Here is a 17,816-nt window from a genome sequence, read left to right as displayed (position 1 = left end):
CCTTTTTCTCTCCCGCTGCAGATTTCCTTAAGTGGCTTATGTGAATTGCAATTGCCACATTGAAGCCGAGAGTGTACAGAACACATTTCTCCCCGGCCGTGACCAGCTAACAGCGCGTTGAACTTGTGCGTGCGGTGATTGAGAGGTTTCACACACAACACTGCAGCGCTGTGGGAGTATAGCCTGACCTAAAGCTAAGCCTCCAGCCGGAACAGCCTTCCATAACACTCACAACACTGCTCTCTTATCTACTGGCATTTCTGTCTGATACAAATAGCCAAGACATGATATAGTTGGCTACATGTCATATCTGGCATTGTACTACTCTCTGTCTGCCCCTCCACCACCCCCACCCCCACCCCACCCCTGTGAAATATAATGCTTTTAACTCTCCAGCTTCTTGCCTTGGCTATTTTTTCCATCTGTAGCGGAGACAGAGACCAGTGTGTTTGCTCGTCTTGGCCAAAGGCCAAAGGCTCTTTCTGATATAATCCCCACCATCGATCAGACTTTGTTTACTCTAACATGGTTTCTCTCCCCTCCAGCAATTAGAAGGCAACCTTCCACCTCCTGCTCCTCAGACCAGCTTTATACGTTTATTTTTCCCTTAAGTGGTAATTTTTCATGTTGCAGCTCAGCTCTGAGAAGTGTGGGTGTATATTAAGTAATGGATACTTTTCAACCAGACTGACACGTTAGATACCAAAATTTTTTGTTGTTGTTAATGTTTCTTTGTTTCTTTAAAGAGAAGGATCCTCCAGTCGCCAAACACTGGCACGTATGGGCACATTATTGAGAGAGGATTCACACATATTGCACTCCACGTCCCGTGTGTTTCATTTAGACTGCTCCACTTAGAAATCTCAAGCACTTTGAAATTTTAGAAAAATGGATGGTGGTTGTAGAAGCCGAGGCTGACTCTCTGTCTGTCTGAGAGGCTCTCGTCATAATAAATCCGGCCGGAGAGTGACTGGCCTTCTCTGCTATCTTGGCTGAAGAGGTTTATAATGTAAAGGCTTTTACTTCATTCGTAATGTTGTCACCACAACTACGAGTTCTCGGTTTGTTACTGAGTGAAGTAAATTAGTTGGGATCTGGTTTGTTAGAGACTAAAACTGACTCTGTGGGTTAACTTTAACAAATGGATTCTCAAGTTATTGTATCTGTTAATAATTTTGCACTTATGGTGTTGCAAAAAACTATATTCCCCCTTGCTGATTTCTACATTTTTACAACAACTGGTAACAAGTCTTTCACATTGTTGTGGAGGAATTTTGACACGTTCTTCTTTGCTGAAATGTTTGAATTCAGCCACACTGGAGGGGTTTCAAGCATGAACGGCCTGTTTAAGGTCCTGCCAAAGCATCGCAATTGGATTTGAATCCAGACTTTGACCTGGCCTTTACAGACCTGAACTGGCCGGTGTCCTGCTGCATAACCTTCAGCTTCAGGACACAAACTGATGGTTTCCTTTGGGATTTTCTGGTAGAGAGCAGATAGTAGCAGAGCAGCTCCAAACATCATACTACCACCACCGTGTTCACCTTGGAAGTCTCTCATGGATGCCATTTTTGCCCAGTCTCTTCCTTATTGTTGAATCATGAACTTTGACCTTAACTGGAGACAAGTGTATTTTATTTGGGTGTTACTTGGATAAAACATGACAAATTAGATGAAATTTAAAATATATTTGAGTGTTTGTTATGTGGAGAATACAGAGATTGGAGAGAAAAAAGTGCATTTACATTAAATAAATTTTAAAAAGTAAAATTCAAAATACAGCGCGAAAGTTTTTCGACACTGAGGTGAGAAAGTTGATGTCTTAATAAAAGCAAAAAGCGAGACAGTGCAGCGGAAACAGACTCGATTAAAACATCGGCTGCACTGGAGAGTTGCAAAAATTGTGTCAGGAAAAAAGCATTAGATCGGTAGCAAAGTTCCCATCCAAATGTAGCTCTAATTTTAACTGAAGGTCAGTGAAAGAAAATGCAAATTGTACTTTGGTTCATCTGAGATTTAAATAGTACTTTTCTCACATCATCTCGTTGTGCTTTGCCATCCAACTGTTTTTACCAACTGTTTATCTCGGTGCATTCCTACTGCTAGTATTTGCACTCCGGCAATGCATGGAAATGTTTTTTTAATGCATATTGTTATTTTTGAGTGAACAAAACCAAAACAGCTGTAAATGTTATTAATACCACAGCCAATATAGGATTAAATATCCCAAAGATCTAGAAGCACTCATGATGCACACATGAGGCATGAAAACCTTTTTAGGTCTGAGTCGCCCGGTGACAATGACAACAAATTTTTAGGCTCATTTTTATTAAACTCTGTTTTATTTAGCCAAGCCCCAGATTAAAATATCACTGGTTTAACCTTCTATAATCCAGTATATCTCCTTGAAATAAGTCACTGATATGCATTAGTCATCTTGTCCTACAGAGAGGTAATATCAAACACACTGCGACTAATAAGTCTCTCAGTCAGAATTATCAAAGCCGAGCAGCATGCGAATGCCTCTGGACAATTGTAATTTAACATCTAACACATTTTCTTCACCCCGTTACTTTTGGCAGGCGATACCGACGCCTACCAGTAGCATCTGAATTTGGGGATTTTAAGGTTTTGTTTGCAGCTTAAGAAAGGCTCATTTTCTGGCTGTCATTATATCCATCTTAGCCCGAGATGCTGTTCTCAAGTGCAAGAAGCTCTTAGTACCCTACAATACTAATATTTCAGTGCTTTGAGGAAGGAAAATGTCCGTTTAAAGCAATGGAGAGCAGTAACTTTGATAATGGCTCGCAGACAGATTATAAATACAAGAACTTTTAATGGTATTATTGCATTTACTTTAAAAAGTTAAAAGCTCCTTCGGTGTTTTTCACTTTTTTGCGCCCGCTGAGATAATTTCCATGGAGCGTGATTATCGTGCTCAGGTAGTGAAGCACTCTTCACTCGGCAGCAGTGAAGTTTTAGCTGAAACTGACCCCCTTATCTTAAAAATCAAAACCCCATAGCATCATGAGTCTTTAAAGATTTTATTCTTGCATGTACAAGTATAGTAAACTTCAGATGAGTGCCCCCCCCCCCCTTTTTCTTACATGCATGTTTACATCATCTGTGCGCATTCGATATTTCTCCCTTGTGGTTTAAATATAAACAGAGCCGATCGGAGCTGACTTGTAGCATCTCGGCACAAGAAAGATAAAAACATGTGGAGTGAATAAACAAGCTCAGAAGTTTCTTAGCCTTGGCAGCATTTCTTCCTAGTTGTCACTTCGTATAGCTTTGTCATTTTTTGCATAATTCCATGGTGCATTGGCTCGACTTGATTTGATTTAGAACCTCCACTTTCAAGGAAATTGGGCTTAGGGTATGAAAGTTCACACTTCTTGCCTCCAGGCAATTGATTTCTTCTGAACTTGATTTTAGTGCTGTAGCATTACCAGTACTGAGTGTTAGCACCGGGTTTGTCACAGTGGTCTGATGATACTCAACTCTTGGTACGAGTTTATTACTTTAAAGTTGTGGATATAGAATTTAGAGGAAACCATATTTGATTTATTGCCCACTGAATAATTAATCAGTAAGGAAATTAATTATTATTTGCAGCATTGGTTTGATTATAGTTCTCTTCCATGTTTTGTTTCTTATTCAAAAAAAAAAAAAGACTTTTAGTCAAATTAATTTAAGTCATTTCAGTTACACAGTGTGGGCGATTGACTCATTTTTGGAGCCATTTACAATCAGCTACTATGTTACTGTCACACTGGGTAAAACAGCACGACAAAAATTGCGACCACGTGCAGTCAACTTGCGATCAAGTTGACTGCACTTGCTCCGAGGATGAGGATCATGTCCGCAGCCACTAGCAGTCATCTTCAAAGTAATTTCGGTGCATCAAGAAAACAATAAAACGGCAACACAAGACGGAGTCAGTGTGCCATTAGTTTGCAGCTGAATGGGTCAAGATGGCAGTTACAGGTGGGCAGAAATTTACATTAACCACTTATAATTAAAGTCCAGCAATTTTAGATATAAAACAAAAATGTCTTCACAAATATCGAAGTAGTTGCTGCAGGAAGGCTATTTAACTGCAAAATTACACAGGTGCTCAGCAAAACTGCTTTTATATAGGAATATAACCAGACACAACCACTTCAATAGGGAGAAGATCCTTTGGAAGGTTGACTTACTAACTTACTAACTTGCTTGACTGCAAACTTTGATTAGTAACCTATTTTGCTATTAGACTCCAATGAATCGTCATTGCAGAAAGGAGTCCAGGCATTGATAGGAATTAGGATTGGACCTCCCAGAGTCTGCACACTGGTGGTGGTGTAGATGAAGGAGGAGGCTTGGATGTGAGTGACAAGGGTGAGGTGGAGAGGAGGGAAGCAAATCGTACAAATGATAGTCTGAATGGCAGAAGAGCACTAAAGGTAGGCAATAAAATCATTGGTCTAGAGTTATGATGTGGGAATAGAGGAAGTGATGTAAAGAATAGACGAGCATCCTGAACACCCAGGAGCGCAGGCAGATGAGTGAGTCGATGACGATTATTTGGAGACGGGTAGTCTCCCACCAGGTGAGGTCACCCAACTACTTTTCAGTCTCCGACAGCAATGCATCCACCAGGCAACCATGATTTTTCATTGCCGATGGAAGTTTGTTGTACTATTGTTTACCACAGTGTGACTGAGCCATTAGAAGAGTCGCAGTTTTTGGCTTTTCCACATCAGCCCTGAAGTTTGCCACTTGCTTAAAGTCTTAATAAAAGTGCAAAAAGTACAAAAATCACTTCAGAGCTCTTGTTTAAAGAATAAATGTAGAAATATTTTTTGAAATGTCAATAAAATGACTGGAAATCATCTAAAATTTGCCGCTATAGAAAAGATGTTCTCTAAACAGGATTTTTATTTGCTTTTCCTCCAGCTTCCAACTTACTCTGCTCATTTTCAATAACTCTGATTTGTTTATTAGGCAAAAACTGTTCAAAAAGGTAGGCTGAAAGCTGTTGGTGTTTTTCTCATGGGGTCATCATATCACAGTTTCAATTAGATGCTTTTTTTCTTCATTTTTTCTAGTTTTTTAAGCAGCCATGAATAATTAAAAGCTCTTTTTTTTCCCACCACATGTTCTCCTGGTGCTGAGCACACAGTCAGAAGTTATTATTAGACTGAATTTAAGCGGCCCTGTGTCCTCAGCTCTGAGCAGTGGGCACCGAGCTCCTGCATTGAGTTTGACAGCCTTCACACAATATTGTGCAAGGGCGCTCCCTTAGCTTCTCATGCTGGTTAAATGTAATATGGCAGATGGATAGTATTTGCAGGGAGAGCGGGGGTCTCACCCTCCCTCTCACTCAGTTTTTTTCTTCTTTTCGTCGTCTCTTGCCAGTACCTCAGACATTTCAAGAGGGAGAAATATGTATCAAATTAACTCTTAGCAATGGGGCCTCCAAGCTCCCTGCCCTTGTCTTTTCAGCAATCAGAGCTTTGTTATTTTAGTCTTTCAACCAAAACCAAACTGGATTCAATGGCTTCAGCAATTACCTGTAATTTTCCAACCTGGTGCGCTAGCTTTCACTGGAGCGACTCTGAACAGTGAAAGATTGTCTCCTCGGTTCCTCGTTTTTTGTGTTCGAGTTAAGTGCACTAATTCATTTACATCCACAAGAGTGGTACATTTGGAAATGTTCACTTCCCGGCAGCAGGAATGTCTGCGGAGATTTAGTTTCTGTCTGTGCACAACCTCCGAGTCACTGAAACTGGAAACCCCTGCGCAGTGTCGACGCTCAGACACTGAACCTCAGCTTTATACATCTGACCCATATATTAATACGTCCTTTCAAGCCGCTTCAGAAGAGACAACTCTGGAGCCCCAACATCTGTTTTCAGATGGCAGACTTTTATCCCATTTTTCCATCGACCCCCACTAACTCTCTTTTCCATTCCCCGTCCTGTTCTCGAGTCGTGAAAGAAACTACAGGAGCCCAACTTTCATGTGTGTTTTTTGTGTGAGCCAGAGTGATGTTTCCTCTTCAGAGGTACTGGAGGAGAGAGAAACCGTTCACACTAAAATGCTAATTAAGTGCAGTGTGGCAGACAAGGACACTTGAGAGTGTATGCATTAGCAAATTTTAACTCCCTGCAAACCAAACAGTTTGTTCTGGGCTAATCTCCCAATGATGGAGGCAAGAACAACAGTGGGAACCAGAGAGGGTAAAAATATATAGACTTGCTGTGCAAGTGGAAGTGAGAGACAGAGGAGCTCGGTTCTCTCTTTCATCACAAAGACAGCGCAGCTTTAACAGAGGGAAGCGTCTCTCCTGCCATAGTCTTTTTTGCCTTCGTATAGGTGCCATATGGTATCTGTAAGGGAGAGTCATTTTGTGCTATGCAGTGAATTATTCTGTGGATTAGTACTGGCATTTAAATGCTCTTGGCTTTAAATCTTGTCTGTTTTAGATCTTAAGTACATTCCTTGGCATCCTGCTCCCCTGCTCAAGTTGGCCTTTTCCCCTGGCCAACACATTTTTGAAACTGCAGAGCTTAACGGGAGAGCAAAAGGCAGCCATCTGAAGAGACCCTGAAGCTGATCTTGAATTACTTTTAGTGAGATACCGCTCGTATCAAACCAATTGTTCCAGTGTTGTGATGCCAGCAAAACCTTAACCTAAACTTGAGGTTATAACCTCCTCTTTCTTCTTTTTTTTTTTAGCTACTACCTTAGTAGTAGCTAAAAAAATAATAACAACTGCCTCTGATGGTTATACAGGCTTGTGGTGTGACACACCCTCCCGTCAGATGTTGGCTTTATTGTGTGATGAAGATGACCGGGTATATTTGGTTCTGACCTTCTAGCTTCTAGCATCTCTATATTTCACCCATACCTCAAGAGACCTGTATAACATCAGGGAAAAATATCCACCAGCTTAAAAATTGAGTAATATTTAAACCAGAGAAAATGTTTTAGGAATAAATCCTGCAGGAGTCAGTAAGCGATGTCTCTGCCCAGTTGTTAAGACCAGCATTCGTGGCACATTTATGTTGCCCCGGAGATGCCGGCTGACATGATAGCCCCCTTTTCCTCATCTCCAAGCGTCCTTTAGAGAGACGGGCCCTCCCTTCTGTTTCCAGTACAGTTGGCCTCCCTCCAGCCTCCCTCAGAAGAAGTGAATGAATTCCTAGATGTCTGATAAGCTTCACCAGAACATGATTCTTAATGGAAGAGAAGAAGAAGAGGCAGATGCTATCAGCGCGCCTGAATTGCCTCGCAGTCAGATCAAACATCCTAAAAGGGCGGTGAATGCTCAATCATGTTGCGAGGTTGTTACACATTTATCTTCTCTGTTGGTTTAATTGAACTTGTTTCCAAATGAAACCAACTGGCCGTTTCAATGCAAACAAAACATCATTAGCATTGTGAAAATCCCAGTTGTTTTGTAGCGCTCATTTTCCTTTGAAATGAAAAGCCTTAAATGAGCTCTTTTCATCCTTGTAATTTTTTTTCCCTCCACTCAAGGCACTTTGTGACACCATTAATCACTTACCTCTGTTTATTTGTCATCATTCTTTCTCCTGTCTATTGAGCCAGAGCCTAACACAGATTCACCCACAGCTCCACTACCCCACAGCACAGTAAGTGTGAAAGGCCTTGTTTGTCCCCCGTGTGTTTGTGTGTAAAACAGCACGACCTTCACGATCGGGGAGTAAAATATATCTCGCGACACTAGCGTAGCATACCAGAGGTGTCTTGATGGAGATGGAGTCATACTGAGCTAATGAAGCTCCAAACCTCAGCTATCGATCCACCTCGCAACGGTGCTTTACAGAGATAACAGAGGAGGAGAGCACTGTGTGGCATCACGGGCGCTCTGATCTGTGTGACATCTAATTCTGTGTAATGAACCCTGTGCACCAGAGAGCGTGATGGGGGGGCTGTCTATGATAATGACAGGGATAGCGTGGCCTGGGAGTCTTTTGAAACACTGGAGGTTAGCTTCCAGGGCTTTGCTGTGAAAAAGGAAATGCATCGCTGGAGTAAATGCCAAAAAATGTTTTTTAAAAATTGAAATCCTGCTGCTGTGTCTGATTTCATGCAGGTCTTAGTCGAATGCTGCAGTCTTGTAGCTGCTCTTAGTTGTCAAATGTCTCTCCAGCTCTACACTTTAACTCCACTCCTGTCTACTCTTTACATTTGGCAGCTCAAAGAGGAATCTCAGGTTTTTATTCTGATGGCACGATAGACTTTTTGTGTGATTGAAGCTTTTCCTTACTTGAATTGAGGGTCTCAAGTCACATTAGGCCGCCCTCTGCTGAAACTAGGAAAAAAGAAAAGCATGCGAAACCGCTGCTCGTGTTTGGGTAATAGATAGAAATCGAGCAGCAAGATCACAAACTGTGAGCAGTGTATCAGAGCGATGATGTGGTTTGTAGTTGGCTAGTGTGACATTGTACTAAACAGGGTGAAGGCACACAGCTAGAATTTGTATTTTCAAGCACAGTGCACAAGTTCTTCTGTTGGCCACAAAGGATCGCAGTGGGGAAAAAATATAGAAGTTCATGCGATGAACGTATTTGCAAACAACTGCTTTTGAGATCTAGCCATAGCCCCGGTGGACTATCTGACCAGCCACCGGTTTCAAAGAGATGTGCAACGAGCAATCACGTCAGCGATTCCCTGGCAACTTCCAATTGCTAGGGAACAATACATATTGCAGAAACTGGTTGGCCAGAAGAATGACTGTTCCCAGAGGGAGCTGCACTGAAAACTACCTTGTGATTGCATTGGCTGCTACCAGGTTGCCCGATAGAGAGGTATTATTCGTCACTCCAGGGAACACTTCTCCACTACTTTAGAGTCCAGAGGCAGCATGCTTTACACCACTGCATCCGACACTTAAATTGCATTTGGTGATGTAAGGCTTGGATGCAGCTGCCCAGCTAGGCGTTGTTCTTGAGCTAATCTGAAGGCCACGTGAAGTGTGGAGGTCTGTAGTGACTGACTCTGCAGAAAGCTGGCGAACTCAGCATCTGCTGACCCCACTCTGTGATTTTACATGGCCTACCACTGCATGGCTGAATTGCTGTTGTTCCCAGTCACTTCCACTTTGTTACAGTACAACTAACAGCTCACCGTTGTGGCCCATTGAAGTGATTGAAACACCTGAATCCAGTGATTTGGATGGGTGAGCGTATACTCTTGGCAATGCAGTGTATGTTCTATTTAATATTGGTCCACCACTTCCTGAGGGACATATGCTCCTTAGCTGCTAGATGCAACAGTGTTTACACCAGCAGCTAGTTGCTAATATTGTTTCTCTGCCATTTGTTGCTTGGCAGTCAAAATATCATAACAGCTGCCTGCTGTACCTGGAAAATTTAACTTTGGCCTTTTAAGCCAAGCTAAACTGTGAAGTGATGAGATAAAAGATGTAACAAAGATCTCTAGGGCAGAAGGGGACGGCAATGTTAGTATTTCTTTGTGTTTATCACTACAAGGAACCTTTTACACATTGGACATGCTCATTTCATACATATGGAAATATTGAGAAAATCCTCTGTACAAATCTGTGATTAGTGGTTTTATAAATAAACCTAAGATCTGGAGATTTGATTAAATTTAGCGCAACTGCCATGGACGTAATTACTCTTTTCACTGAGGTGGTGATAGTTTAAATTCTTTCCATCATTCCTGAGTAATAGGAAGTGTCAAATAAAACCTTCACGACACACTGCTTTGAACACTCCCCCTTATTCCTGCAGAATTAAATTAGACCTGAAAAAAAAAAGCTTTTTCTTTTCCATGACCACCTCTGCTGCTGGCGCAAATGAAAATGCCCTTCCCAAAATAGATCATTTTTACCCTTCAGATGTCCACTTTTATTTTAAGCCCGGTGACACCATGCCATCCATCACACCCAGCTTTTCAGATGTGAGCAGCCCCAGGGAAAACACTGATACAATGCAGAGGAAGTGTGATAGCGTGCTGCTGCTGCTGCTGCAGTTAGGACCTCTATGGTTAGATTACCACTAATTTCATCTCAGAGTAGCATTTAGACATTTTCTTTCTCTGCCTAAAGTGTAAGTCATTCCTCTTTTTAGCGTAAACATTGAAAATGGATGCTGTGCCTTTCCAGCGCTTCCCTCAAATTACCACTTGACATGGCCAAACATCGCTCTGCATCATTGTCTGCCAGGAAAATGCATTTCTGAAGGCTTTATTGAATGTTGTGCCTGGGTGGAATTTGTACGAAGTGTACCCAGCACTTTGATCATCTTGACCTGGAAATGTGATAGTCACCCCACTTCACAGAGCTCTCTGACACCTGGGAAACTAGATCTGGTATTCGTGATACACGATCTGCGTCGCAGTGTTAAAGACTTAACTTCTCCTGTTGCGTAGTCAGCACAGACTACTGATGATAACTGGAATTTTGCATGCCTCAAAGTCTGACTTTTTTCCCCCGCAAGCCACAAGATTCGTGCGTCGTTTGGAAGAAACGACCTACATGGTTTTTATGAGCAGGATTCCTGCAATACAATGTACACTATATAATATTTTAAGTGGATTTTTGTGTTTCAAAGCTGAGTTTTTTGACAGATGTTAAAAGACTACATAAAAACTCTTTATTTTCCTTTGCTTCACTTTATTATAGTTTATGTTGGACTGTTTTGCAGGGTTCCTGTAGTTTGGAGCGGAGTTAGATCATCTATCTGTCTGTGTGTCTATCATTTAATTCCTTTTTTCAGGAGGGTGGTCTGATGTGTTTTCCATTCACTCTCTATCTGACTGATCTTTTTAGAGCCACTTGTTCTTATTTTTGAGCTAGAGCAGCTTTTAAGAGCCATAGTTTAAAATAAACCTTAATTATCTTATACTGATCCTCAGCTTAACCTTGTTAAAGCCAATCTCTCTTTAAGCCATCTTTCTTCTGATTGGCTGCCCCTCGTAAATAGGAGGTTTGAACAACAGCAGGAAGGAGGGGCTACTATGTTCCAAACCAAATCTGTGTGCTTAAGATTACCATTATTATTAAGGATGTTCCCACTCTTTGAAGAGTGAGTTTGGTAGTCAAGAGTGGAAAATAAAGCCTCCACACTTTGAGCTTTTAATTCACAAGGATTGCTTTACACTAGTGCATGCCCATGCATAAAACAAAGGGGTGTTTACAATATCAGCAATATCATAAAAAGGGGTCATTTTAGCCTATTGCCTATTATATCAGCTTTTGTGTGTATAAATGAGATGTTATTGCATTGAAATGAAAAATTATATGTTTTTAGAACATGTTTTAGGTACAGAAATGCTAAAAAAGTGAGTCATTTTAGCCCATTGCTAGGTGGTGGCTAGGCAAATCAGAACCTTCAAGGACCCTAGGATCTACCTGTGTGTACATATAACAGTAATATATACTGTTACCCAAAGTAATAAATAATTTAAATTAACATTACAGTTTACCAGACTAGTATACTAATAGCTGTTTCTTAGAAATAGATATGGCTATGCAGACACTCAGTTAAAAAAAGCTCATACCAGTAGTCACCCTTCACCCTTTAGTGAAGCCTTCTTTCTCCTCCTGGCTGTCATCGTCTCCATGTGTCCCTGTCACCTATTCTTCCTCCTATGTGTTTGTTTACATTCACATACTGAGGTACTGTTCATATCCCGTGAAACATCTCTTCTCTGAAACATCCTAACCAGATATCTGTTAGTAAAACTGTATAGCATTAATAACATATTAATAAACATATCATGTTAATTTGACAATTAACATAATGCATTGAGGTTAAAGTTTATCCCAAGCACCAAAATGGACTTGAAGGTTTAAATAAGAATAAATTATCAAAGTATGAACTTTTTTTTTTTAGTATTTCAAGCTTATAATCCACTCAAACATCACTTAATCTGCTGCATTTCTGAGCAGTTTAATGCAATAGCACTGGCAGTGGTACTGAGGTTAGAAGTAAATTACACAGAGCCAGTGTGTGATTAGAGAAGCTGGCTTTTAAAGTTCACCACCCCTCGGGATATTTGATCGAGCCACGGGCCTTTGATCAGCGTTAACATTACGGTAACCATGACAGTTTATTTTCAACTACCAAAAAAGACCATTTGTGTCAGAAAACAATCTCCCCTTCCTCTGACACATTGGCACACCGCAAAAGAAAAATGTCAGGGTCAGTGATGGGCCATTAGCCCAGAGTGAGTTCTCTTTGTGCCGGCGGACCCATTGAAAACACCTTTTTAGTCTTCGACAGATGGTACTGTGACCCAGCAACCACAGGATGACCTGAGCCTCAACCTGAAGACTCTTTCCCCCCCAGAAAAACGCCCGCAGGACGTACAAGCTCATCAGAGGAACAAAAATGTCTGGCCAGAGAGCAGAATGACACATGAATGCATAATAAAAAAAATTCACCTCAGCACGGCTGCATTGTAATGCCTTGTACATTTGATTGACTACACAGTCACCCTCTATTCACTGGTATTATACCCTGTTCTTTTTCATAGAGGTCGCTCCTCTATTGCTGCAAATGTCATAGTGCTTTAATGAGAACTGCACTGTAGTCTACAATGGAAGCTTTTCAGCAAGATTAAATGTATCACTGAGCTGAAACTTGCCCCCCCCCCCCCCCCCCCCCCCCCCACCCTCCGCCCCTTTGCCCCTATTGTGACACAGTGGTTTTACAGAGCAGCTTGTTGCTGAAAAACAAGGTTAAGAAGATCAGTATCAAAGGAGGAGTGTTTTTGTGTGGCTTGCAGGAGAGTCTCGCTTCAGGTTTCCACCTGAAACACAAAGGTGTTTTCTTACCTGATTTGTATTCATTCACACAATGAGTGGGCCTGCCTCTCTTGTTTCCAAGTAAGGAGAGTCCAGACAAGACTTTTGTTCGCCCTATCATCGGATATGTGCATGTTGCTTCCTCCAGTACAAGCTTTGGAGCTCAGCCACAGGCTTTGTCCTGGATGGATTTTTTCCTGCCCTTTTTCCTCTTCTTTGTTGCTCCGCTTATGTTCTAAGAAACCATTTCAGATAAGTGTTTGAGCACTGCAGTTTCTTTTTTTCCTTTTCCTGCCCTTTGGCTGCTATGTTATTTCAAGATTATCAAGCCATGTCACCCTAAAACTACCTCGTCAGAATCCAAAACCTACAAATTAGCTGTTTGAAGTGTTTCAGTTCATAGGAGCCCGTTACAGTTCAGTCAATTCTGGCCTATGTACCGTTGTCAAAACACTGATAATTCTGCTTGTACGGAGGCACTGTACAGATTAATTTGTTTGATTTAGCTGAAGTCAGTCAAACCCACGAAATTATAATGTAGTAAATATTTTTCTCTTGTTTCAGGGTTTTTTCCTCACTGTGTCCCCGGAGTCGATCCTCAAGGTGGCAAGGCACGCTTCTGATAAGAACAAAATCTTTTGCATGAACCTCTCAGCACCATTCATCAGCCAATTCTTTAAAGAGCCCTTGATGGAGGTTATGCCTTATGTCGACATCTTGTTTGGCAACGAGACGGTAAGTGAAACGAGACGTGTGTTCAAGCCTCTTTAGGACAGATATTTCCAGCTTAGTATATTTGTTTTTTCTCAATGCTTTTGCAAATTTTACAATTGAAATTGACAAATTCTTATATTTGGCTTTGAGACAAGCTGATTTAGCTGCTTTTCCCTCTCCCTTTCTTTTGATTGGCTGCACTTTGCAAACAAGTGATGTGAACAGCAGGTTTACAAGTGCACAGCTGCTGTTCCTGAATGAGATTTCCATAGTAAGGATATCCCTCTTCTCTTTGACGTCATACAGGGGGAGTATGTAGAGCAGTCTGAAGCCTGAGATTTCGGTTCACAGACGTTACCTGAACAAATGCTGACCTCATAAGGTGGAACTTTAGCCAGCTTTAATATGGTCACCATCGTAACAGTATTTATGACAGCTTGAATTACCTCCAAATCCTTTAACGTGACCTCAAATCCACAGCTAGGTGGCTGAAACTTGGATACAATCGGATTTTCCAAAAGGACAATGATCCCAAACTCAAATGGATAAAGCAGGCTAACATTAACCATCTGGAATTGGCTTCCACACGCCTTGACCTCAACCCTATTGAAAATTTGTGGACTATGCTTAAAACTTAGGTCCAAACCAAGAAACCAACCAATTTAGATGAACTCGAGCAGTGAAATATTCAGCCAGAATTAAGCCAGAAGCTTGTTGACGGTCAGCAAAAGCATCTGGTCGAGGTTCAACTTACTAAGGAAGATTCAAACAAATATTAGTAAGGGTATATATTTGAGCCTGTATGTATAATTTTACCTTGTGCAACAATTTCTTGTTTTTTAGTCGATAAAAATGTGCAATCATTCCGCTTTATGTATAATCACGCTAACATTGCGCATTTAGCCTTTTTGTCTCACCCTTTGTACACACAGTGTGTGTCAGATTTAGTACAGTAGCACTGAATGAGCAAAAACTAAAGTATAATACTCTTGTTATAGCATATTATACATAAACTACATATGTTCTTAAACACTCAGATATGGCAGTGTGGACATGTCAATAATTTATTTGCTTAAGCCTTTTTTTTCTGCTTAAACACAGTTTAGTGTGATTCAATGAACAATAACACCTGTTTATCACACTTCTGAGTGTTTTCTCTCGTTGGGGGTTTGTCTCGTCTGAGTGCTTCCTATGTCACCATATTTAAAGTGAAATCAGAAGGCTGTGTCCGACCTTTGATTCCACTTCTTGCTCTCCTCAGTATCCATTTAACGTCTCACTTCTCCCTCACCATTAAGAGATGAATAAAAATGAGCGCGTTAATCAATCATCTCACTTGCGTCACCATTCCATGCCAGTTGATCTATCGATTTTTCTCCGCTTTGTGGAAGCGAGTAGGTGATTTGAGGTCAAGCTGTGGTCACAGAGTGTGCTGCTGCTGCTGGGAAGTATCCTCTAACAGAGCAGACGAGCTTAACTCTGAGGACAAACTGCACCTTTGGGGGCGGGCGCAAGGCAGAGGGAAGTGGAGTGGATGTTCACTGGGCTGAACTTGCCTCCCCACTGCTAAAGTTACTAAACAGAGCCCTGTCTTCAGGTTAGAGATGGGGTCTGCAGACCGGGACAGAGCTGGAAGAAACTGCTCAGCATTTGAGGATTTATTGCCATTGCTGACTTCAGCTTTTTTTCCCTCTTTTCCGTTCCCAACATAAGACCTCCCTTTTACATATGCACCTCTCTCTCTCTTGCTTCCTAATTGCTGTGAGGAACGATTCTGTCTCCTTAAACCGTGCTGTACATTTTGCAAGCGTTATGTATTTTCTAGTGGGTGGTACTGTAACTGTTTGTTTAAGAAGTTTGCTCACACCTCCAGTCATTACGATTTAATGACTCCGGATAATTGCAATGTATGTTTGTTGAAGTAGATTATCTTTCGGAGAGTCTGTCAGGGCTCGCTTTCAGAAATTGAACCTAGCTAAGAACACCAAAATAAGAGTTTCAGTGAAAAAAAAACAGAGGGCAGATTAACTGCTCAGCCGCCTCAAGCAGTGAGGTCTTCAAGGGTCTGTATAGGACTAATGCCTGTCCAGAGTGTTTTGACTCCTTTTGGCTCCCCCACCCCCTCACCTCTGTATTGGCTGCTGGGAGGAGGGAGTGGGGAATGACTGCTCATACAGTCGAGCCCCAGACCTCCCATTGTGCACAAGCCAGACAAGGTTGCCGGTCATGCAGTGGTGCATGGTGAGTGACAGGCAACAGAGCCGCCTCGCCCACGCTTGCCCCTTCCAGCCCCCCGGCCGTCCTCTCACCCCAGCTTCCACCCCCCAATGTGATGGATAACCCTCAGCCTGCGATGCTTTCATAACAAGTCAGTGACAGTCAGGATCATGCAGGCTGACTCCTATAGCCTTGCAGAATGTGCCATAAGGGAAGGCTAATGTGTCTGCTTGTCTCTGCCTTCCTCTCCCACACTTACTGAGTCACGATACAGAGCTAGTCTCACTTGGGGAAAAAAATGTTTAAAGCAGCTGTAAGATCTCATGTTTTGAAAATGACATGTAATAAATTTGAGCAAGATCGTTTTTGATTGCCACCTTATTTTTCCACGACTGGGAACTTATTTCAGCCAGATCACAACTCACATTTAATCATTTTTAAATTCCCAAACAGTTTTGCAACACGGCAGACTTCAAAACATGTCAATAGCCTCTGTTTCTTCTCTTGTTTTTTGTTTTTTTTCTCTCCTGCCGGCTTCTGATGTTGAAATGTGTCTGTGTTTGAGTCTACCCTGGGTAATTCTGCTATAACTCGATCCTGCTGGTACTTGTTTTAAACCTGGCATCAGCAGGCCCTGCCTGCTCTATCGGCAGCCTCGTGCTTATATAACAGTCTCCCATCCATCCTGTAATTACTGCCTTTTTGGGGCATAGTGTAGTGTCTGTTTCTTCACTGCTGAGGGGAGGTGGAGGAGGAGGAGGAGGGGGGCAGTGTGGTTTCTGCGTTGGCAGGACCTCGGAGGTGGTGCCGGCAGAGGCACATAGACATCAGACGCTACTTCTCTTAATTGGCAAACATGTCGTGTGATAACCTGGGAACAGCACCGGCCTAATTGAGTCCTCCTGTGCTGTCCTCCTCTGACTACCTGACATGGAACCCAGGGCATTACATTTCCCTCCATTTAATGGCCGCAGTTAATTAGGCCCGAATGAGGGAATCATTACCGCTGGAAAAACCACATGCCAGTGGATTCGCCGATAAAATTAGCCACAATTTGCTTTTGCTATTTGAGCATGAGAGATAAACCACACAATGGGGGGGGAGGGAGGATTGGACCATTACTGGTGGATTTGTATTGTGGCATTTTAGGCATGTCATAGACAAATGGAACGATTAATCAGGGCTGAATTATTCACCTTGACTGATATTTCTTTTAGCCAGGATTCACGGCTTTCTCAATTTAGATCAGTCCGTGTGCTCCGGCTTCTCTTTCCCCTGTCAGAATGTTTTAAAAATGTGCTTCCTTAATAAAACAGTGCTGCAGATGATGTGCTTAGTTTTTTGCCCCACAGCCAGTACCGAACAACCTCCTCACTTCTCAGCCATTAACATTATATACCACCCCCATACAGGAGCTCCGCATGCTTTCCATTGCTGTCCAATGCATTCTGCACCTCCACACTCAGAGGGAGCTTATTTATATGGGTCCCAGCCCCGTCTTCCAAACGAGAGACAGCCATTGTAATTGAATACTCAATAGGTGAGCCATTTAACAAAAGTGGAAATGGCGTTCGGCTATGTATTAATGTGCTTCGCCGAGGCAAAAGGAGCCATCATCATTTCAATGTTCAAGCTGTTTTAAAAGAGCATTTAGCCTGCCATCTCTCCAGGCCATGAGAGCAAAATGACACGGATTTCTTCCTCCTCTGTACTTTGTGCGAATGTTCCTCGCCTAATATTTTGTATGGTTATCTTGCTTATTTTCCCATCCATCCCTCAGCACCTCTCAGTGATCTAGGTGGAGGGATACAAGCAGCTCCACAGAAGGTTATTGTCATGAAAAGCCCCTCAGGTCTTTTGGCTCTCAGCCCTATTTTTCTCCATCTGCATGCATTGTGCGTATTTGTGTGTACATGGGGTGGAAGGGGGGGATCTCTAATGATTTTTCCAGGACAGACTAAAGTAGATGTACAAGTGTGTGTGTGTGTGTGTGTGTGTGTCTGTCTGTCTGTTGATGTGTGAATGGAAAAAAAAGGCTGGCAGAGGAGATACATGGGCAATACAGCGTCATTTCTTAACATCTCTCTAGATT

The 17,816-nt window shown here is 42.1% G+C and overlaps 1 protein-coding gene across 2 annotated transcripts in view; it reads left to right on the top strand.

Annotated features, from left to right (window-relative positions):
• The window catches only part of LOC100702520 (adenosine kinase), a 133,824-nt gene that overhangs the window by 81,109 nt on the left and 34,899 nt on the right, over positions 1-17,816 (top strand). For both annotated transcript variants that reach the window (XM_005471337.4, XM_003441823.5), the window contains one exon: positions 13,358-13,528. In XM_005471337.4, coding sequence (XP_005471394.1) covers positions 13,358-13,528 — 171 coding nt within the window. The remainder of the gene's footprint in view (positions 1-13,357; positions 13,529-17,816) is intronic.

Source organism: Oreochromis niloticus, linkage group LG8 (assembly GCF_001858045.2).
Source record: "Oreochromis niloticus isolate F11D_XX linkage group LG8, O_niloticus_UMD_NMBU, whole genome shotgun sequence".
Lineage (NCBI taxonomy): Eukaryota > Metazoa > Chordata > Actinopteri > Cichliformes > Cichlidae > Oreochromis > Oreochromis niloticus.
The sequence above is the reverse complement of the archived record's forward strand: the minus strand, read 5'-3'. Positions and strand labels throughout refer to the sequence as shown.